This window comes from Dendrobates tinctorius, unplaced genomic scaffold (genome assembly GCF_039654945.1).
Source record: "Dendrobates tinctorius isolate UK_male_01 unplaced genomic scaffold, ASM3965494v1 ptg000054l, whole genome shotgun sequence".
In the NCBI taxonomy this organism is placed as follows: Eukaryota; Metazoa; Chordata; class Amphibia; order Anura; family Dendrobatidae; genus Dendrobates; species Dendrobates tinctorius.
In genome coordinates this window covers 4,777,460-4,801,994 of record NW_027361722.1, presented here as the reverse complement: position 1 = coordinate 4,801,994, position 24,535 = coordinate 4,777,460, and the positions used below count along the sequence as shown (strand labels likewise).

The following is a 24,535-nucleotide window of genomic DNA, read 5'->3' as shown; positions in this document are numbered from 1 at the left end:
AGACCCCTCATCTCAGTTGGTTGAATTGACTTCTTCTCCATTGACACCTCAACATCATCTGTCTTTGCTTCCTTAATTCCCAATCTCTTGTAGTACACCCACAAAGCTCATTCCTTCCACCCCTCATGTCCCATTCTACCTGTATTACACTGTCCTTAATTAAACCAACTTACCATATGATCATGAGGAGCTCGTCCACTTCGAAAGGCTGGTGACATTGACCCCTCAATATGCCAATAAGACCCACAGAAGCCCAATATTCTCGAACTGGCAACCTGCAACTCTCAAAATCCCAAAACCAACCTATGAAGTGAGCCACCACTCTACGAATTGGTGAAATTAACCCCTTAATACTTTATTTAGGCCCAGATACCAAAATCATACTCAAGAAGCTCAAAATTCTCCAAGTGTTATCTCTCAAAGCTTGACATCTCAATAGCCACCTTGAAAAGTCCCACCATTCTTGATCAGATACTTCTTCTTACCAACAACCCTTTCTGTTAATGTTTTATTAACCAAAGTCAACCCAAAAAAGCCCATCCTAGAATCAACCATCATTTTATCAGTGAAGTCCTCTCACCTCCCCTCATTGTACCACAAAATCGGAGCCATCCAAACGTAGTTATGAAGACATGGCCAACTCCACCACTCATCCTCGTGCAATCAGAGCTTTTAGTTCTGGACAAGAACCTGGCTCTCAATCATCACTGAAAAGGTCCATCCCTGGTCCCAACGAGGCCCTTCATGGCCACCCCCTAAAGCACCAGTAGAGTCCATCAGTTTGACACACATCGACTTGCAAGGACCCTTCTGTCAGTTACTGCACATGAAGAGCAGTGATCACTTTTCAGCTGAGTTATTAGAATGTTCCGGCCATCTCGTAAGTCCCAGTGCAACCATAAATGTCTAATTAGACAAGAAGTCCCAGTGTCATTAACAATGTGATGATGTTGTTGTTGAGGTCCTTCTTCTTTTACAATATAGTGGGTTTCTGCTTTCGGAAGTCACCCACCTCACAGCACATTCCTGACCTCTCCCCCGTGTGCCGTTACTAAGGAGTGGTATAGAACCAGAATGTTAAATATTCCACCATCTGTGCTCACGTCATCTATACTCATCTGGTTGTGCGATATTTTACTGACCCTGTGTTTTCTTTGTTTTCTATTTTTTTTTTTATTTGTTCTCAAACTTTTATGGACAACCCCAAAAAAAGGAGAGAAACCGCACCAGTGTAGCATCTGCTGGAGATCGTTCTCATTAAAGGATTACCTAATTAAACACATGGTGACGCACACCGGCGTGAGGGCGTACCAGTGCAGCATCTGCAACAAGCGCTTCACCCAAAAGAGCTCCCTCAACGTGCACATGCGTTTGCACCGCGGAGAGAAATCTTACGAGTGCTATATCTGCAAAAAGAAGTTTTCTCACAAGACGCTGCTGGAGAGGCACGTCGCCCTTCACAGCGCCACCAACGGCACTGCCAGCATCCCAGTACCCGTTCCACCTTCAAACTCAGCTCCAGGATCAGTTCAAGCTCCTGCCACCACCCCAGGACAAGGATTGCCTCCAGCTCCCAGCATGCCTACAGCACCGGTCTTGCCGCCTACTCCGGTCTTGGCATCTGCTCCGGTTATGGCTCCAACTCCAGCCTTAGTTCCAGCTCCAATTTTGGTCTCTGCCTTAGCACCGGCACCAACACTGGCTGCACCACCTACCGCTGCTCCACCGGCTAGTCCAGTTCTAGTCCCTCGTCCTGGGCCCCCCAACAGCGGAGCCCCGGTATGCTCCGAGGCCACAACGTACGTTTGCTCAGTGTGCCCAACTAAGTTTGACCAAATCGAGCAATTTAATGACCACATGAGAATGCACGTTTCTGACGGATAAATACCATCCATTCTTACGAACAAACAAACAAACAAAAAAAAAGCTATGGCACTAGAATTTAAGAGTTTTCTTTTTATTTTTAGGGGTTTTTTTCGACATTTTGTACTACATGAAGAACTTTATTGCCTGCTGGTACATTACATTTCCGGAGAGTGGGTGAATATATATATCTATATAAAGATATATAACCTGCATATATATTTTATCCAGTCTCCCTCAGATGGTGGCCTTAAGGCCTGGTAGATATACCTGAATTCTACTGGTTGGAATTCTAACTACTGGCCTCTAAATACAACCCTTCTTTAAAAAAAAAAAAAAAAAAAAACTATAAAGAAAAAAAATACAAAAATAAAAATTCATCAAAAATACAAAAACAAAAACTGAACCCTTTTTCCACTTGTGTAGAGCACTACAAAAAAAAAATAATATAACAAAATATTCTGAAAGGCCTACTGTCTCCTAATATGCCGCCTACAGTGTTTTTTTTTTTGTTTTTTTTCCCTTTACATGGCTTTTTACTTTCTGATGGACATTATTCTGCATTTAGTCACTCAGACTCCACAATATCTGATGGATAAAAACTACGCACTAATTTTATTATTGTCTTTTTCACCCCCCGTTGCGGCATTAAATGTCTTTTTATTTTTTTGTGGGAGGAACGGGCAGTTAAAGGAGGCTGGTAAGAGAGGACCAGAATTAGCGCAGCCTCCCGGGGGGTCACGGTCTAGTTCATCCTGCCACCTGCTTCTACCTAAATCCCCCTCTCATTACCCTTATACCCGTCCATGTATTTCATCTGCAGCTGAAGAAAGTAAGAAGTGAAAGAGCGACATGAAACACACAAGGGCAAAACGTGTAAAACGTCTGGCTGTGCGAAAAGTTTTTTTGTAACTTTTTTTTTTTTTGAAATTTCAAGCAAAGAAGAATCTGAAAAATCCGAAGCAGCTTGTGCAAAAATCCGCAATCCTGACGCGGCGCAGGACGGAGGCACAAATGTGTCCACGGAACCAATGTCACAGACTTGCATCCGAGGAATCAGGCGTCAAAAATCTGCTCAGCCACAGATCGGAGGACCGGCGCCATCAAGGTGCATTCTGTTCCATGTATGACGGGTGGGCCGGGCGCAGACCCCATTAATGATGGGTTCACATTGGTGACATTTCCGAAGGCAGACTGTTCTTGTTGCGTCTCACCTGGCAATTTTTCGTCTACCCTTTTCCGAGCACTTAATCTTTTCGGGTCAAATCTTTTTTGAGCCCCAATTTAGCTTTATGGTGGCTACAAATTGCGCAGGTAAAAGGAACAGTCTGCTTTCCTCCCCATCCCCCCCCATCCCCTCGTTGGATGGTTGCAAAAAATATTTAGAGAATTTGTGGGATCATTCTGTAATAGGATTTGCCAGATCCATCCCGAACGGTCTCCAATGTCACCGCAGGAAAAGCTCACAATAAATAAAATCAATACACAGCACGGAATAGAGAAACAACCCGGAATTTTTTGTTTTAATTTTGACGAATTCCAAATGAGAATTTGCAAAAAAAAAATTTTTAATGTATTTTTTTAAATTTTGCCCCAAAATGATCACTGAGAATTAAATTTTTTTTTTTTTGTGAATTTCCAAATGAGCCACATTATTGCGGTGGGGGAATCACTTTTATTAATATTAATTTGAAAATTCATACATTTTAATCATTTAAATTTTGTACATTTTCTATTTAGTTTACAAATTAGCAATTTTATGATTTTCTTTTGACCTTTATTTTTTTTTTTTTTTCATGGTGACCATAGAATGAAACTGTTCTCCGTGGCTTTGGCAAATTCTGCAGTTGTGATTTTTGGTAGAGGAACTCCAGCATGTGCATTGTGTAAAGCAAACGGTGCAGGGAGGAACCGCCATCAAGTGGAGCAGTTTTTGTTTTTTTTTGTAAATTTTCTACGTAACTAACGTTTAGTGCAAGGGACAAAGCCGGGCGAACACTGGACGTGCAGGGGAACGGTCTGGGCTGGTGTCCGGGGGGAGGGGAGATCAGTGGGAGGAACACAAGAAAAACGAGCGAGTGATTGAGAATCGGACGTAACTTTTCTATCTGACTCCATTTGCTGCTTTGTATTCTTAATTTTAGGTAGCATGTTTTTTTTCTGGGAGGAATTTTAACTCCTTATCTGCCACGTGATTGGTGGCGGAACAATGCAATCACCGAGCGAATTCTCCACCGCTTGCCCTGATCTCACTTGTCCCGTCTGACCTTACAATGGTTCGTAGATTCCTGTCCATTGCGGCAACTGAATCCAGGAAGAAGAAGGTATTCTCTAATGCCCATGTCACGCAGGTCTGCCCTCCGACACAAGAAACGCATAAGATGCCCAAAGACGCCAAACTCTGGCACAACCTGTTACATGAATTGCCCCTAAGAGCCACGGGTCCTTCACAATATCTATGGTTTAAATATTGACCATCATTAGCTCAGTGCTGACTTATTAGCTCAGAGCTCTAACATTATCTGAGAGCGCTGACATTATTATCTCTGAAGTCTGACTTATTACCTCAGAGCTCTCTTTTATCTCAGAGCTCTGACTTATTATTTCAGAGCTCTGACTTATTATTTCAGTGCTGACATATTATTTCAGAGATCTAACTTATTATCTGAGCGCTGACATTATCTCAGAGTTCTGACTTATCTCAAAGCGCTGAGTTATTTATCTTAGAGATCTGACTTATTATCTCAGTGCTGACTTATTATATCAGAGCTCTGACTTATTATTCCAGTACTGACTTATTATCTCAGAGCTCTGGTTTATTATTCAAGTACTGACTTATTATCTCAGAGCTCTGACTTATTATCCCAGTACTGACATTATCTCAGAGCACTGACTTGACTTATGTAAGTTATTATCTCAATGACTTATTACCTTGGAGCACTGGCTTATTATGTCAGTGCGCTGACTTATTTCAGAACACTAATTTAATATTGTAGAGCAAACAGTTAACTCTTAGCACAGAGTTACAAAGTGCAAATTTATTATTTCAGATTGTTATCTAAAAGTGCAATCTTTAAATTTCAGAGCATTCACTTTTCTCATGAAGATGATATAATACTCTGAGCACTAAACTTATTTTCTGACAGTTCACACTTGTTGTCAGAGAATGCTAATGTACTATTTTAGAGCTCTGACCAAATATCTAACGGCTCTGACTTACTAATATATTTTCGTTGCTCTGAGTTATTATCTCAGGCCAGCGGCTTATTTTTATTGAAGGACTGATGTGTTGTCTAGAAGATAATTTTAGTTGTTTCTTAGCTCTGATTTACTTCATGGCTCAGATTTATTGTCTCATAGTGACAGTTACCTGACTTATCATGTCCCAGCTCTGATTTACTATCTCAGATCATTAACTGAGATAAAACCTCTTCTGCTGCTCACCACAATAACTGATGAAGGCTGCGTTCTTATGAATATTGATCAGTATGGCCACCTAGACATTAGGGCGTGGTAGCTTTCCCTAGATATAGGCCAATATTATGCACATTTATGAAACCTGTTTCTTCCTGCAGTTTAAGGGGAATATTAAGAAATCAATTGCTGACATATACAATGGACTTGTCATATGGTGAACCGATAAGTCTGAGTATTGAACTCCCAACACATAATTGATCAAACTTGATTCCATAGCGCCACCTACAGGGTACTGACTGATAGTAACGAATTAATTCTGCCCTATGAAAACAGAAGCGGTGACGGCCAAGCACGCTCCACCGCATTCTCATTTTTGACCACTAGATGTCACTGTCTTCTGTAGGCCTTTCCCCATGGAGACAACGAAAACATTCCAAAGGTCCAAAAGTGATTGTGTCCGATCCCAGACATCCTGCATAAGATCCTGCTGCTGTCTCCACAGAGGAGGCTCCACCAGTTTATGATTTTACTATACAATTGAACGGTCCTAAAATATTTATTTACCATCTTTATTATGCTTGCTTTTATGGCGCCCACATCTTCCACAGCGCTTTACAGACTTTCTCATGCTCATTCTGGTATACCATTGCAATTTTTTTTTCTCACTCTTAATAGGCTTAAAATGAAAAACTAGGTTCAATACTAAATAATAGGCTCAATATTAAATTCATATATCTAGTGCAACCTTTCTGTTCCAGAGCTCCAAATCCTCTGCACAGATGTAGAGTTCCATCCTTACTGTCTCCATGCACCACTAGAGGGAGCCCAGGAGCTGACCGCATACTGTAGTCACATAGAACTCCATTCTAGCACAGTACACAGTCAGCACCTGAGCTCCCCCTGGTGGTGGCTGAAGGAAGACGCAACTTCATCATCTGAATCTATGTCTTGGGACGGCATTTGGACCTTTATATCATAAGGATTCCATTTTAGAGTAAATCTAGGGTATTTCAATCTTGGCCTAGACCTTCCTAGTGACTTATCTATAGGGGGCCACATACAAGGTGCGACGGGTGCAGTTGCTCCTCTGTGCCACAGTGCAGGACAGCAGGACTTTAAAGGGGTAATGCAAAATTTGGCGTAGTTTGCCCACATTTTCTGGTTTTACGATGGAAGTCACCACAATATTCATGAGAATGCAAGCTTGGCTTCTCCTCCTTTCCTCCATGTCTCAAAGGAATGGATTATTGATACTTTGCTGTGTTCCGAGGGCAGACCTGCATCATGGCGTGACCTATCCTAGTTGACCATGCCAAGCGCACACTGTACGTAGACCAGTATGGAGCATACAGTGAGCGTGCAGCGGCACTAGAGCGCACCCTGTGCAGGGCCGTACCGCTGCCCCGAGGTGTCGCCCCCCACACTGGCTGCACCCTACAGGCAGCTGTGTATACAGGATTTAGGAGCGATGTGAGTAAGATCTCCTTTTGATGTGTGCGAGTCTTCCACCGAGGAGAACCTATACACAGACGTTATTCTCTGTATTGTGACACCTTCGTTGTAGAATGGATGATTTCATTGTGTGAGGAGTGGGGGAGTCATCGTCTGAACACTATGCGATAATATCCTCCCACACAGATGTCATCTCTCCCGTAGAGTTCTTGTCTGGTTGTTCATCCCTATGGTGATAGAGCAATACATGCCATAGATTCTCTCCTCTGCAGTGCCTCCTCAAAGGGAACCAGTCATCAGCTTCTGCAGGCTGCCCTATTAAAGATAAAGTAGAGCAGGCAATGGCACCTTTAAGTGCCCATCTGGGGTCTGGGAGAAGTAAGCAGCATCCCACGACTCGATGGGTCTTGTTGTCCCTTTATTGAATGGAGGAGATATGAGACCTGTTCCAGCCTCCTGGTTGAGTCTTTGGTGGGGCGCTTTGTACCCTCTTCTAGAACATCATTCTTGGGGCTTTCGTAAGGTGCCCAAAACTAAAAGGGCCTGACCCAGTGATGGGTTTCCTCTAAGAAACAGTTTGCACTAACTACACCTGATATACGACTTGCGGCTACCCCTTCTGCACAGAGGGTGTTATATTCCGAGCTTGTCCCCCTTGGTCACTGCATTTCCCAAAATTATCGCCAATGTGTTACCCATGCGGTTATTCACACAGGACACAAGTGCTGGAGAAGAAGAGGAGAACTTGATGGAGAAGTCTCCCACCTAATGCTAACTTCGTGACCTTCGCCTTGTAGCAATAGCATAGAGCCGGCCATGCCTGCAGATAAGAACCTCGCGTCCTGTCTCCGTGACCCGTCTAGCGGCCATGTACAAGCCTAGCGATCGCTGTCTTCTGGGTTACCTGTCGTACCGTGCGGGGAAACATTCTATTGATGTTGAGGACGGAGAGGGCTTCACTTGTTATTTCTGTTTTGTTCCGTTTTTGGCCAATCTTCTTCTTCCGTCAGGACTCTCTGCTTTGTGATTTTGCTCGTTGTTGTTTTGCGTTGATTATTATTGCACTAAGTTTGACTGCACTGCACTGCACTACTGACAAGTCATTGCACAGGCCGAGAGGCAGACAGCGGAAAGAAGTCGATCATGCTGATGCGATGGTTAAAATGAAAAAAAATCGTAGCGACAAAAGCTGAATTGGGTTGAGCCCACTTAAAGTAAAAACTGATCTTCCTAGATGTAACCACAACTGATTGCCTTCCCTGATATATACAAACATTCTCAGTATAGGTGAATGGGAACCGCTGAAAGCGGAATGGTCGGAAAGAAACCTTCAGTTGGGCCACGGGCATTAGAGGACAACGTAATGTACAACTTGCATCCATCCTGCCAACCGAGAAATGAAACACTGATCAAGGACTGGAAATGTCCTTCACCTTCGTCCACTCTTTTACAGTTGGAGAACTTTCATGATGGCCAGCCCCAATGTACTTGGTGGTGTCGGCTAGTCCTCCTCTAATATCCATGGCCAACTTTAGGTTCAGTAACGTTCGAGGAAGGGTCAAGATGTTTGACGTCCTAAACCTAAACCAGTCAAGCTTTACCGACAATACCACACTAACCCGTTAAGATGCCAACTAACTCTTAAGATGTTGTGTTCTTACGATACAAACGTTGCATTCGTGCTTCCTGAAATAAGACGTGATGGCGGTCTTCACCGGGATGAGGTGACCGAGACAGCGGTGGGATCACGGGGGGGAGATGAGTAAAAAAAAAAAAAAAAAAAATCTGTGATCCAATATTAAAGCTTCATGGAGGATTTCCCCCTCTTGATTGCTGTGCACTGTGGACCTCACAGACCTGATACGATGTATTACAAAATGGTGGTTGCTTTTGCTGATCCCCGATGCATTCTACAGGACGAGTTAAGGAAACTGTTAGTTTCTAATATTTAGAGACCACCATGAAATTTACGAGATCTCTTCTCATAGAGTTCTCCACCAGTGTCTTCTAGAAAAACGGGACGCTGGATAATTTTGTTAGTCTAAACATCAGCCATAATCTCGTTGTAGACACACATGTTCGAATTAGCAGATCAGATCTAAAGCGAGAGAAATCGAGGCTCGAACTGCAAGTATTAAGAAGTACATGTTTAGTCGAGGTCTCAGCCTTATGCTTTCCTTGAGACGTTAAGCTCGTATACTACAGTGGCTGCTTGCTGCAATATCCTACTGAAGTCAGGCGGAAAGTCACTCGCCTGGAGCGGTGGGATCCCACGCCCGCAATGCTGTGATTAGATTTGCACTAGACTCAAGTACTTTTTCACCTGGAGCTACAGAAGGATGCACCCACACTCACGACGTGGACGGGGTGCGGCTTAGAGACAGACGGACGTCCTATTCTTGGGTTGTCATCTGTGCATTAATACCCTTGGATTCTCCACGCACCGACTATTCATGTCTCATTATTGCACCCGGCGTCGTGTCTATATTTTCCATTACTTACGACAAGGCCAGTATCTGGACAAAACTTTGGATTTTCACGACATACATATATATACACACCCATTAGGCTCCAGTCCACTGCTTGGTCGTTTACACTCTCTTTGTCTCGGCCGAGGAGAGGTCTTCTCTTGATGTGAGTTATTATTCGGCTTGTTGGCATCTGCTTTTTTTTTTTTTTTGCCCCAAGAAGTTAAGTTTTTTCTTATTGTGTGCTAATAATGAAGCATTGCACTTTTTCCTCTTGTAAAAAAAAAATAAATAAAAGTTAAAAACAAAAAAAATACAGGGGGAATAATCTATAGTTGTTTGTTTCTTGCAATGAGTTGTAAAAAAAAAAAAAAAAAACACATGAAATTTCAAGTAAAAAAATAAATAAATAAATTGTGGAGTTTTTTGGAAGTTGACCAAATCGTGACTCAAAATATTTTGGCAACTAAAAGGTCTGGTGCTGGTGTTGAGGGGGGAAGTGTTACTCGCTCGTCGTATGTTTACCCCAGGCAGTGTCTAGATAGCAGATGTATTTATTTGTTGTTTTCGGGATGGGGGGATTTCGCTCACTTCATGAACTTAGTAGATGTTTACCAAGAAGGAAACCACCTTACTGCCTTGTTGTATCAGTCACAACACATTGTAAATCCACAGGCTGGGCCGCGCCACTGCGGCTGAGCCAAAGATTAAAAAAAAAAAACAAGACCAAAATCCTTCCTGGTCGCAGTTCTTGTCTTTATATTGTACTTTTTTAAAAAAATATATATATATTCTGATTAGATCTAAAGTATCGTGAGCTACGACACCCCTCCCCCTCCTGTCAATCACTGTCCATACCGCAGCACTAATTTCACTAAAGCGCTAGTTATCGATAGAACAGATTTTATTTTAGTTTTTTATAATCAACTTTTTTTTTACTAACATTGTTCCTCGTATTTAATCTTTACAAGCAGTATCAACCGTTCATGTGAAAAGCGATGAGTTATAAAAAAAACGCTAATTTTTTTGTATATTTTTAGATATTCTTTTTGTTTTAGTTTTTGCTTTTTTTTCATTTTATTGATATGTAATTCTACTGTAGACCAAATATTAGGGTGGAGGCTGAATTTCAGGCAAGAGGCAGGCGACATATTAAGACGCAACATGCAAACATGCGATGAGCATCTTTACAAAGCCTTATCGATTTTATTCTTTTTTTTTTTGCCATGGGCTGTCGGCTGTCGGTTGTCCACGTGACACTTCCCAGTTGTGAGGGATTTTTAAAAAAAACACTAGTTCATATTTTGTAGTCGTACAATCATTGTATTATGTCATGGTTATTTCCTTCAGTAACGCAACAGAAGTGCATTGCAGGTGTTACCGAGATTCGGGGTAGGGTGGGGGTGAACGATGCAGTAAGGCCTTTGTGTTTAGACAATGCTTTGAGTTTGTTCATTTTATTGTACATATATATCACATATCTTTAGCTTTTTATATCAATTCAATAGGAAGACGTTCTTTTTTTGGTGTGTTTGGTACCGTGCTGCGGTTGTGTCTTCAGGCTGCGTGCAGTGTGATGAGGGGTTGTACAGGACCCCACTGCGGTCACTTCCCTTTATTGTTTCGGAAAGTTTTTCTACAATAAATAACCACTTCCCAACTTTGAAAAAAAAGACAGGCAGAATTCACCAATGAAAATATTCCATCTTGTGAACAATTTTAGTTGCGTCAGTATCCCTGGTCATACTTTCCTAAATTCAATTATCTGGAACACCACCATCCAAACATTACAAAAATAGTTAACAAATATACTCTTCCTCCCAAATCTAGCAATTATTTATATATTGGTGCTGAGTTATTAAATCCAAAATTCACATTTAACGTTTTTATATTTTTAGCACTTCAGTATTAATGTTTCTCAAATCATGGTGCTAAATCTTTCTACATATTTACAAGAACATTGGGGTAATAATAATAATTTTGGAAATGTTTCCAATCATTGAAATGACAAATAAAGTATGTGAAATTGTCACTGAAATGTGATCAATCTAAAATGTGACCCAAAGGATAATAAAAGGTAGATTGCAGAAATTGCCCCCCGCCAAAAAAAATGTCTATTTTTCAATAATTTAACAAAATAAATAAATAAAATAATTGATATCTTTCATTGCCTGTAAAGTCATGATTCTGAGTGGTTTGTTTGACAATGCAAATTATAAACCCCAGTCCCTGAACAGGAAGCCTGCAATACAAAAATCGAGGCACTTAACCACACACATCAAAAATCTAGGTTCATACAACGCGTCCTTGACTGAAATTTTCTTAAAATGAGAACTGACAGATTTATTTTATTTTATTTTTTTTTTTTTAAAAGGAAGGAATTTTTTTTTTTTTTTTATGTAATACTTTCTATTTTGAATGCATTTTATTGGTATAAGACTGTTTTGTTTGTTATAATTCTCTTTGGTGAAGGCATTAATAAAAAAAAAAGTAAAGAAAAATTAAATAAAAAATTAAAGGAGAGAGACAATTTGAAACAATCTATGTTTGCCCTTATGGATATGCTGCATATCTGAGATATTAAAGCTGATTTGTCAATGAGTGTTAAAGATGGGATAAGAATTTGTTTTTTTTGTACGTGTTAAGATAATATTGTTATCCACTGCTGTTAATTTTGTGTTGAAAAGGAACGTAGAAAAGGGATTGTTGTGTTTTCGAGTTTAATTTTTTTTTATTAAGAATATTATTTATGAGATGTCAAACACTGGACTTTTGAGTTTAAGCATTAAGAAAAAAAGAAATGTTTCCATTTCTATTTTGAGAGTCGGTGCCCCTCTCACATCTCCTTTATCTTCTGATATTTTCTGTTTTGTAAACATTAAATGTAAAACTTTGGTTACAATTAAGAGAACTTTTTAAAGTTGCTGCGGAAGTTAGAAAAGGAGAAGAGAGAGGAGACATCATGACATTCAAACACAAAAATTTCCATACAATAGAGGGGTTGAGTTGCGGAGACCCACAAACCTTAGAGCCTTCTCCATCCCGACATATTAACACAACCAAATTCACAGTCATTTGGATATGAAACCATAAGTTTCACCCTCCATTACCATATCATAGAGCACAAAAACAGCACTGGATGTGCATATTGGATAAGATGTTTACTTCCTTCTTTACATACAAAGTCCCCCACCATAGACACGGTTTCTAGTATATGTGCCTTTTTTTCTTCTTTTGTAAAATAACCCAACTGGGGCACCATCGCCCCCTCACTCAGTTATAGCTTCCATCTGTTTTTTTTTCCAAGGAGTTAGCACAACACTATTGAATTGAAGCCTCGGAATACCGTTTTCCCTGTAAGAGTGAGGCCTGAATGTCCCTTCTGCCCTTGCCTAGAAGACAAGGGAACTTGTCACTACATTGAAAGTCCATTAGTTTGCATTATATTTATTTTTGTATTCTAGACATAGAGTGTGGCCTTAAACTCATTCCCTCACCTCAATAACTCATCCCTAATTGGTGTTAAATTCACCTTAATTTTCATTCATCAATATCGGACCCAGGGTGTAAATGGTCTTAACTGACAACAGGATAGTTTTTTGTTCCATATACCGTAGTTAAGTGCTTCCTACTACAGATGCGGGCCCCAAACAGCCCCCAAAATAATACCCTAGATCTTAAGAATTACAAGACTTCATCACTGCCAGATTGATGTTTTATCTTTCATCACTGTGAATACTGCCTCCTTCAAGACTTGAATATATTCTCTCGATTCACTTCCATTTTTCTCATCCATTACTTATATTTATGGTTTCCTACCACATGAATTTGTGATCTATACAAAACCAAATTCGTGATGGAAAAGCTTTCTCAGTGACACAATAATAACCTCTAATCTGTGTGTTCTAGAGAATTGTCCTTATCTGGAGCATCTTGACATTGATTAAAGCAAAACTATCCAAAAAGGCAAAAATATTCATGGACTATTCTATTATTTATCAATATTTATGTTAGAACTAATTTAGCAAGAAAGAAGTCCAGTGTAGAAGAGACACCGCCATGGGTACTTTACATACCCCACAATAAGATTTTAACATGGGGACCCAAAATTTGAGATTTGGTTGTCACAACCATATAAAACCCTTTTATAAAAGGATTTGTCAATGATAAAATTGCCAGGTGAGGACTGCTAACCAGCCAGAAAATGACTCCGCTTACTCAACTCCTCTCCAAAGCTATTTATATGAATCCAAACATTACAGATTCCCTCATGCATAGTCCAGAATGAGGTAACAACCTCCAATACCGGATCACACACTCAGAAAAAAGAAGCATTTGCACCATAACCGAGTAACAAGCAGCACTATCTACTCACTAGTCATCCACTTGCAGCCAGAGAACGATGTTAGGAAGACAATAAGGCACTGTGTGTTTTTAAAGAAAAAATATATACAGAAAAAAGATAAAATAGTCGGAGCATTGCAAGACAGCCGCATCTATTCGCTAACTTTTTTTTTTGGTACTGTTCAATTCACTTTCTCTTTACAAGTGGTGTTTAGGCAGCATATATGTATATGTACCTGTGTATACATATATACTGTGTGTATGTCTTTCTATATACATTTCTGTATTCTGTGTGAGTTGACATGTATATATTTGTATTTAAAAGAAAAAAAAAACAACTGGTTAAACATTAGCAGAAAATCTGAAGGTAATTTATCCATTGGTAAGAGCACGTTATCCATAGTGTCAGTGATTGAATTAAGCATTACCAGGAACTCTTGGCCTGCCTTCAGAAAATACATTTTTGTTGTTTTTGCTTTGATTATCAGGGTGTGATGGGTGTTGTGTGAAAATGGTCATGAATAAAATAAGAAAAAAATCCTCAAAGCACCTTATTATGGCACGGAACGTGTCATGTCGTCCTCTTATGTTATGCACCTTATACTCGTGTAATGTTCACTTCTCCTGTCTGCTTTCCAATTATCAAAATCATTCCAAATTTTAACTATTTTTGTAAATTTTGTGATTTTACAATCAGCCATTTTATAGTTCAAACCAAAGTTCTTTTTAGCATCATGCCTCATGGGTGACCCTGTTAGGGCGAAAGATCCAGGCAGATGGGACCCGTAAAGTAGCTCAAATCCTTTCATGGGCCTGAATTCATTTACAACAATTAAGTAATTATGATCTTAATATAAGATCTGGAGAGAAAAAATATATATTTTGAATTTGAAAGTTCTGGAGCAACTTCACGTGATTTAGACAAAAAAGTACGGAAAGATGAAAAGAGTTATTATCTCGGCTCTGAAATGAAATTCCAACACTTACAGATTATGACCATGTTTTGGCAGTCATAGTTTGGGGTTTTACAGATTTAAAAGTCAGGACCCTGAAATCAGAGCTATGAGATAAAAAGTCAGAGCTAGGAGATGAGAGAGAAAAATCAGGGCCATTATATAAAAAGGACAATGAGATAAAAAGTCAGAGCTTGGAGATAAAAAAAAAAAAAAAAGAGCTCTGAGACAAAAAAAAATCAGCACTCGGAGATAAAACTCAGGGCCGATATTTATAAAGGACAATGAGATTAAAAGTCAGAGCTCGAGAAAAAAAATCAGGGCCGTTATATAAAAAGGACAATGAGATAAAAAGTCAGAGCTCAGAGATAAAAAATCAGGGCCGTTATATAAAAAGGACAATGAGATTAAAAGTCAGAGCTCGAGATAAAAAATCAGGGCCGTTATATAAAAAGGACAATGAGATAAAAAGTCAGAGCTCGGAGATAAAAAATCAGGGCCGTTATATAAAAAGGACAATGAGATAAAAAGTCAGAGCTAGAAATAAAAAATCAGGGCCGTTATATAAAAAGGACAATGAGATAAAATGTCAGAGCTCGAGATAAAAAATCAGGGCCGTTATATAAAAAGGACAATGAGATAAAAAGTCAGAGCTCGGAGATAAAAAAAAAAAAAAAAAAAAATCAGTGTCATTATATAAAAAGGACAATAAGATAAAAAGTCACCTTGGAGATAAAATGTCAGAGCTCTGAGATAAAGAGTCCAGAGCTTGGAGATAAAAAATCAGGGCAGTTATATAAAAAGGACAATGAGATAAAAATTCACCTTGGAGGTATTATCTCAAACTAGCAAGAAGATGGAGCCTTCTAGATTTGGAGTAATCTCATTGAAAAGCCTAGACTCTGAAGATCAGAGCTTTCAATCCAGACCTTTGCATAATCAGAGCTATGAGATGATATCTCAGATCCTTTTTATTAATCATGTTAATTTGCCTCCAAAGCTTGTGCTCAGTTTTTTTTTTTTTAATGCTTAGAGGAGATTTTACTTCATTTCATAAGCTCTTCTCACAGAAAGTGATATTGTTTCACTCTGAAAGTAACGTCCAACTATAATGATAACACCGGCCATCCACGTGTCGTGACGGAGTGACCCTCGTTTTGTCTGCTCGTCTGTAAGGCCCTGGTACCCCACAACCCTTCCCCAAACATCCTCCACTACATTATTATGTCTTTGTCAGAAAGCAGGCCAAGAGTCCTTAAATGAGAAATAATTTTTTTAATTTTTTTTTCTCTTGTAATTGTTTTTGAGAATTTTTTTTTTCAGTAACATTTGTCAATGGTAGAGAGAGGGAAAAAAATAAGTGAACAGAAAAAAAAAAATAGACTTTTAAGATAAAAAAAAATAAAAAAAATAAATGCATACGCCTTTTTATCAAGTGCTTTAAACTATAGAATTACTACACACATCCTGACAGCTTTTTATTTCCACAGTGGCAGAACCCTTAAGGCCATCTACTATTAGCCTCTTATCTTTCTCACCTATATTTACCTGTGATTTGTATTTGTTATTTAAACAGGACAAAAAAAAAAATAAAAAAACACAATAAAAAAAGAACATAATTGTAGCGCTTCAATATTCTATTATATTACTATTGTGACATTTTTTGAATACTGTGAAAGTTTATCTCTTGCATATACTTTATACAGAAGTATTACGCCTTAAATACGAAAAAAAAAAAAACTTTTACAAGTTTTCTGTTCTGTGTGGAAGAAGTTATCGATGTTGCTAAAGAATGATGTTTTTTTTTTTTTTTTTGTTTTTTTTTTAAATGTTACCAGCACTTTTTGTAAGTTTCACTTTCTGAGGTATTGTAAATTCACACTGTTTGTGAAGTTTGAATATGAAGGAAGAATAAAACAAAAATGAAAACAATTTTCCTTGGCGTTGCGTCTCTTTAATTTGAAAAATACCGTCCATAAGAAAATGATTATCTGCTCCCCTGACGGCTCCATAACTCACCACCGGGATGGGGACCCTCATACAATGCTTCAATCCTTTTGTCAACAAAAGATTAGAGACATATTTCATTTTGATATTCGGCAAATCGTAAAAAAAAAAAAAAAAAAAAAAGCCTTCGACCACTTCACGATCTTGAGAACTTTCATTCAATTTCTGTTCTGTAAAAATTGTATTTTTAAGTTTGTGGCTGAAGATCGTGCAGAGACTGAGACCCAGACAACATGTGTATAGATACAGCTCTGGCAAAATAAGAAACCACCACATCAAACCCCTGTCATGGCCGCCCAATCTCCAGACCTGAACCCCACTGAAAACCTCTGGAATGTAATCAGGAGGAAGATGGAGAGTCACAAGCCATCAAACAAAGAACTGCTGACATATGTACCAGGAGAGGGATAAGGTCACCCAAAAGCCGTGTGAGAGACTGGTAGAAAGCAGCCAAGACGCAGGAAAGCTGGGGTTAACAATCATGGGTATTCCACAAAATACTGATCTCTGAACTCTTCCTGAGGTAAAACATTAGTATTGTTGTATCTAAATGATTATGAACTTGTTTCTTAGCGTTATTTGAGGTCTGAAAACACTGGGGTTTTTTTTTTCAATTTCACAATTTCTCATTTTAAAAAAAAAAAATACAAAATTTATTGCTTGGAAATTCGGGGACATGTCAGTAGTTTGTAGACTAAAAGAACAATTTACATTTTACTCAAAAATATAACTAAAGGGAGAAAAATCAGACAAACTGAACATTGAAAGTGGTCTCTTAATTTTTGCCAGAGCTGTATATTGTATATATATTATATATGTACAACACACACAGCATGATGTCCCCACAGTACATTCCCCCACACACAGTATAATGTCCCCACAGTACATTCCCTAAACACACAGTATGATGTCCCCACAGTACATTCCCCCACACACAGTATGATGTCCCCACAGTACATTCCCCCACACACAGTATGATGTCCTCACAGTACATTCCCCCTCCACACAGTATGATGTCCTCACAGTACATTCCCTAAACACACAGTATGATGTCCCCACAGTGCATTCCCCCACACACAGTATGATGTCCCCACAGTACATTCCCCCACACACAGTATGATGTCCTTACTGTACATTCCCCCTCCACACAGTATGATGTCCTCACAGTACATTCCCCCCACACACAGTATGATGTCCTCACAGTACATTCCCCTCCACACAGTATGATGTCCCCACAGTACATTCCCCCACACACAGTATGATGTCCCCACAGTACATTCCCCCCACACACAGTATGATGTCCTCACAGTACATTCCCCCACACACAGTATGATGTCCCCACAGTACATTCCCCCCACACACAGTATGATGTCCTCACAGTACATTCCCCCACACAGTATGATGTCCCCACAGTACATTCCCCCACACACAGTATGATGTCCCCACAGTACATTCCCACACACACAGTATGATGTCCCCACAGTACATTCCCCCACACACAGTATGATGTCCTCACAGTACATTCCCCCTCCACGCAGTATGATGTCCTCACAGTACATTCCCCCTCCACACAGTATGATGTCCTCACAGTACATTCCCCCTCCACGCAGTATGATGTCCCCACAGTACATTCCCCCCACAAACAGTATGATGTCCTCAAAGTACATTCCCCCACACACACTATGATGTCCCCACAGTACATTCCCCCCCACACACAGTATGATGTCCTCACTGTACATTCCCCTCCACACAGTATGATGTCCTCACAGTACATTCCCCTCCACGCAGTATGATGTCCCCACAGTACATTCCCCCACACAGTATGATGTCCCCACAGTACATTCCCCCTCCACACAGTATGATGTCCTCACAGTACATTCCCCCACACACAGTATGATGTCCCCACAGTACATTCCCCCACACACAGTATGATATCCTCAGTACATTCCCCCACACACAGTATGATGTCCTCACAGTACATTCTCCCGCACACAGTATGATGTCCTCACAGTACATTCCCCCCACACAGTATGATATCCTCACAGTACATTCCCCCACACACAGTATGATGTCCCCACAGTACATTCCCCCACACACAGTATGATGTCCCCACAGTACATTCCCCCACACACAGAATGTCCTCACAGTACATTCCCCCACACACAGTATGATGTCCTCACAGTACATTCCCCCCACACACAGTATGATGTCCTCAGTACATTCCCCCACACACAGTATGATGTCCTCACAGTACATTCTCCCGCACACAGTATGATGTCCTCACAGTACATTCCCCCTCCACGCAGTATGATGTCCCCACAGTACATTCCCCCTCCACACAGTATGATGTCCTCACAGTACATTCCCCCACACACAGTATGATGTCCCCACAGTACATTCCCCCCACACACAGTATGATGTCCTCAAAGTGCATTCCCCCACACACAGTATGATGTCCCCACAGTACATTCCCCCCACACACAGTATGATGTCCTCACAGTACATTCCCCCTCCACACAGTATGATGTCCTCACAGTACATTCCCCTCCACGCTGTATGATGTCCCCACAGTACATTCCCCCACACAATATGATGTCCCCACAGTACATTCCCCCTCCACACAGTATGATGTCCTCACAGTACATTGCCCCACACACAGTATGATGTCCCCACAGTACATTCCCCCACACACAGTATGATGTCCTCAGTACATTCCCCCACACACAGTATGATGTCCCCACAGTACATTCCCCCTCCACACAGTATGATGTCCTCACAGTACATTCCCCCCACACACAGTATGATGTCCCCACAGTACATTCCCCCCACACACAGTATGATATCCTCACAGTACATTCCCCCACACACAGTATGATGTCCTGACAGTACATTCCCCCCACACAGTATGATATCCTCACAGTACATTCCCCCACACACAGTATGATGTCCCCACAGTACATTCCCCCACACACAGTATGATGTCCCCACAGTACATTCCCCCCACACACAGTATGATGTCCTCACAGTACATTCCCCCACACACAGTATGATATCTTCACAGTACATTCCCCCACACACAGTATAATGTCCCCACAGTACATTCCCTCCACACACAGTATGATGTCCCTACAGTACATTCCCCCACACACAGTATGATATCCTCACAGTACATTCCCCCACACACAGTATGATGTCCCTACATTATATTCCCCCCACACACAGTATGATGTCCTTACAGTACATTCCCCCACACAATATTTCCCCTCCACGCAGTATGATGTCCCCACAGTACATTCCCCTACACACACAGTATGATGTCCCCACAGTACATTCCCCCTCCACGCAGTATGATATCCCCACAGTACCTTCCTCCACACACAGTATGATGTCCCCACAGTACATTTCCCCACACAGTATGATGTCCCTACAGTACATTCCCCCACACACAGTATGATATCCTCAGTACATTCCCCCATACACAGTATGATGTCCCCAAAGTACATTCCCCATACACAGTATGATTTCCCCACAGTACATTCCCCACACACAGTATGATGTCCCTACAGTACATTCCTCCCACACACAGTATGATGTCCCCACAGTACATCCCCCCACACAGTATGATGTCCCCACAGTACATTCCCCCCACACAGTATGATGTCCTCACACACAGTATGATGTCCTCACAGTACATTCCCCCCACACACAGTATGATGTCCCCACAGTATATTCCCTACACACAGTATGATGTCCCCACAGTACATTCCCCACACACAGTATGATGTCCTCACACACAGTATGATGTCCTCACAGTACATTCTCCTACACACAGTATGATGTCCCCACAGTACATTCCCTCCACACAGTATGTCTCCGCAGTACATTCACCACACAGTATGATGTCCCCACAGTACATTATCCCCACACACAGTATGATGTCCCCACAGTACATCCCCCCACACACAGTATGATGTCCCCACAGTACATCCCCCCACACACAGTATGATGTCCTCACAGTACATTTCCCACACACAGTATGATGTCCCCACAGTACATTATCCCCACACACAGTATGATGTCCCCACAGTACATCCCCCACACAGTATGATGTCCTCACAGTACATTCCCTCACACACACAGTATGATGTCCTCACTGTACATTCCCCACACACAGTATGATGTCCTCACAGTACATTCCCCACACATAGTATGATGTCACCACAGTACATTCCCCCTACACAGTATGATGTCCCCACAGTACATTATCCCCTCACAGTATGATGTCCCCACAGTACATTATCCCCTCACACAGTATGATGTCCCCACAGTACATTATCCCCTCACACAGTATGATGTCCCCACAGTACATTATCCCCTCACACAGTATGATGTCCCCACAGTACATCCCCCACACACAGTATGTCCTCACAGTACATTCCCCCATACATAGTATGATGTCTCCACAGTACATTCCTCCACACACAGTATGATGTCCTCACATTACATTCCCCACACACACAGTATGATGTTCCCACAGTACATTCCCCCACCCACAGTATGATGTCCTCACAGTACATTCCTCCACACACAGTATGATGTCCCCACAGTACATTCCCCCTACACACAGTATGATGTCCCCATAGTACATTCCCCCACACACAGTATGATGTCCCTACAGTACATTCCCCCACACACAGTATGATATCCTCACAGTACATTCCCCCACACACAGTATGATGTCCTCACAGTACATTCCCCCATACACAGTATGATGTCTCAACAGGACATTCCCCCACACACAGTATGATGTCACCACAGTACATTCCATCCACACACAGTATGATGTGCCCACTGTACATTCCTCCACACGCAGTATGATGTCCCCACAGTACATTCCCCTTCCACGCAGTATGATGTCCCCACAGTGCATTCCTCCATACATAGTATGATGTCTCCACAGTACATTCCTCCACACACAGTATGTCCTCACAGTACATTCCCCACACACACAGTATGATGTCCCCACAGTACATTCCCCCACACACAGTATGATGTCCTCACAGTACATTCCTCCACACACAGTATGATGTCCCCACAGTACATTCCCCCTACACACAGTATGATGTCCCCATAGTACATTCCCCCACACACAGTATGATGTCCCTACAGTACATTCCCCCACACACAGTATGATATCCTCACAGTACATTCCCCCATACACAGTATGATGTCTCAACAGTACATTCCCCCACACACAGTATGATGTCACCACAGTACATTCCCCTACACACAGTATGATGTCCCCACAGTACATTCCCCCTCCACGCAGTATGATGTCTCCACAGTACATTCCATCCACACACAGTATGATGTGCCCACTGTACATTCCTCCACACGCAGTATGATGTCCCCACAGTACATTCCCCCTCCACGCAGTATGATGTCCCCACAGTGCATTCCTCCATACATAGTATGATGTCTCCACAGTACATTCCTCCACACACAGTATGATGTCCTCACTGTACATTCCCCACACACACAGTATGATGTCCCCACAGTACATTCCCCCACACACAGTATGATGTCCTCACAGTACATTCCTCCACACACAGTATGATGTCCCCACAGTACATTCCCCTACACACAGTATGATGTCCCCATAGTACATTCCCCCACACACAGTATGATGTCCCTACAGTACATTCTCCCACACACAGTATGATATCCTCACAGTACATTCCCCCACACACAGTATGATGTCCTCACAGTACATTCCCCCATACACAGTATGATGTCTCAACAGTATATTCCCCCACACACAGTATGATGTCACCACAGTACATTCCCCTACACACAGTATGATGTCCCCACAGTATACTCCCCCACACACAGTATGTCTCACAGTATATTCCCCCACACACAGTATGATGTCCCCACAGTACATTCCCCCAAACATAGTATGATATCCTCACAGTACGTTCCCCCTGACACAGTATGATGTCCCCACAGTACATTCCCCTGTCGGGGTAGCTATTGAGGGAGGGCTAAATTAACCATTCACGGTTGAGCCAGTGATGTCCAAATTATTCCACAGAGTGTTGCTTGCAACTCAAATGACTGCACGGAGACGGGGGTCTCTGTACGGGAGGATCGAGACAAATCACTAAGCCCCTTTATTTTAGTCACTTCTTTAATAACATTTTGCTTAATTATGCAAAGTTCTCAACTACCAATAACATCATTTCACTTTATAAGCCAATAATATTGCAAGAAAACCGGAAACTGCATATATGTCCGTATCCAAGTGGCATATTCTTCAGAGTTCTACACCCCCGCCTCCCTTATCTTGCACCTGATGGGAACAGTCTGGTTTCATGGCAGTTTGAACTTTTACCTAATTACAAAATTTATCTTACAGCAACAAAAACGGAGGAACGAAACCTTCAGGAAAAATGGAGAAGTGAAACTTCAGCTCTGATTTTAGTATTAACCCTTCACATTCCCCCTAGATAAATTTTGTTAACACATATGCAGCATCAGAGGTGCTATCCCAAGCTAACAGCTTGAGGGGTACTGGTCTTCACATGACTGATGCCATGTTACCAGTCATGGCTGTCGCGGCGCACCCGTCCCCCCTGTATACTGCAGTTCATGAATAACAATTTTTGATGACGGTGGTGGAGATCTTTTGTAGGTATATCTGAACAGCTATCCTAGTGGTAACTAACTATCATGACCTCATTCCTGAACCCATATGCACTCCATCTGCATGTATCTTTGTGATCTCAGTGACTCATTGTTCCATTTTGTCACTGTTCATATATATTTCTATTGTGTATGGCTCTTGTGATTAGTTGTCATCTTGCTGACTTTTGCCTTGCAGGGTTCAGAGGTTCAGATCAGATATAATATATGGTTTTTTGTATCCTTTGTAGGGCATTTTATACTGTTAACCACTATTTGGTATGCTGTTTTTATGATCATTTGGCTGACACTTGCACAATCTTTTTTGGAGTATTGCTATAGGTTGCAGGCTGTATTATGAGCCTAGGGTTGTTATAGCTATGTCACATGGATGACTTTTAAATGTTTTTAAATGTGTGTGTTGGTGCATTCATGTCCAATAAAATTTGCTTCTAAACACTATCTCCTGGTTTGTGGTGATCCCCCTTTTATGGCCTATCTTTTTCTTTGTTTTTGTTATGATCTTTTGTAGGTAGCCATGTGCTTGGCTTCGACATCTTCATCAAGTAGCCTTTTCAGATCGGTGCAGAGAAGAGCAGGGGCAACGACGCCTTTGGTATCATCATTATCTGTCTTAGTGTAGAATTTCCTAATACATACAGAAATACACCAAAGTACAAGTTTTCGTATCACATATACCACAAGGATACAGGCAGCAATGTGTAACAAGCTCTGTAAGATCCCAGCTATCCAGCCCCCAATTCCCTTAAAACAATTGGCTGGATTGAGAAAGAAGAAGGTGTCTGACCACCAACTGTCCTTATTACGATCATTATCTTTATCGTATTGATCTCTGAGTCATTGAATATCTTCTAACTTTAACTTTTAACTTCTACTAATAATAATATGAAAAATGCGAAAAACTAAAACATTATGCCCCCCTTTATTTGCTATTGGCTTGTTTAACCAGCTTGCAGTGCGATGCGTGAATCCAAGTCAGTCTTCCTTCTAGCTTCACTGATATAGGGGTGATAAGGAGAACTTGATAGGAACCGTCATACAAGGGTTCTAGTCCGTGCTTCCTGACATGCCTCTTCACGACTACCAAATCACCAGGCTTCAGGTTATGACAGGTGTCGGTTTCTGCTGAATCTGGAAAAGAAAAGAAAACGAGAACATAGGTATTAGCAAGATTTTTACTAAGCTGAATAACATATTGAACAGCACGGTCAGTTTCTTCTGATAACTGCTGAGGCTGGAAATTTGTAACTGGGGGCCTAGTACCAAACAATATTTCATATGGGGACAGGCCATGTTTTACAATAGGGGTAGTACGGATATGGTATA

General features: G+C 41.2%; 2 protein-coding genes across 11 annotated transcripts in view; one reads left to right on the top strand and one right to left on the bottom strand.

Moving 5' to 3' along the window:
* Positions 1-23,650, top strand: part of ZBTB20 (zinc finger and BTB domain containing 20) — a 1,106,032-nt gene extending 1,082,382 nt beyond the window's left edge. For all 10 annotated transcript variants that reach the window (XM_073577073.1, XM_073577071.1, XM_073577072.1 and 7 more), the window contains one exon: positions 1,214-23,650. In XM_073577073.1, coding sequence (XP_073433174.1) covers positions 1,214-1,884 — 671 coding nt within the window. In that variant the 3' untranslated portion in view covers positions 1,885-23,650. The remainder of the gene's footprint in view (positions 1-1,213) is intronic.
* The window catches only part of TIGIT (T cell immunoreceptor with Ig and ITIM domains), a 33,005-nt gene continuing 31,146 nt past the window's right edge, over positions 22,677-24,535 (bottom strand). The window contains exon 5 of the mRNA XM_073577083.1: positions 22,677-24,340. Coding sequence (XP_073433184.1) covers positions 24,308-24,340 — 33 coding nt within the window. The 3' untranslated portion in view covers positions 22,677-24,307. The remainder of the gene's footprint in view (positions 24,341-24,535) is intronic.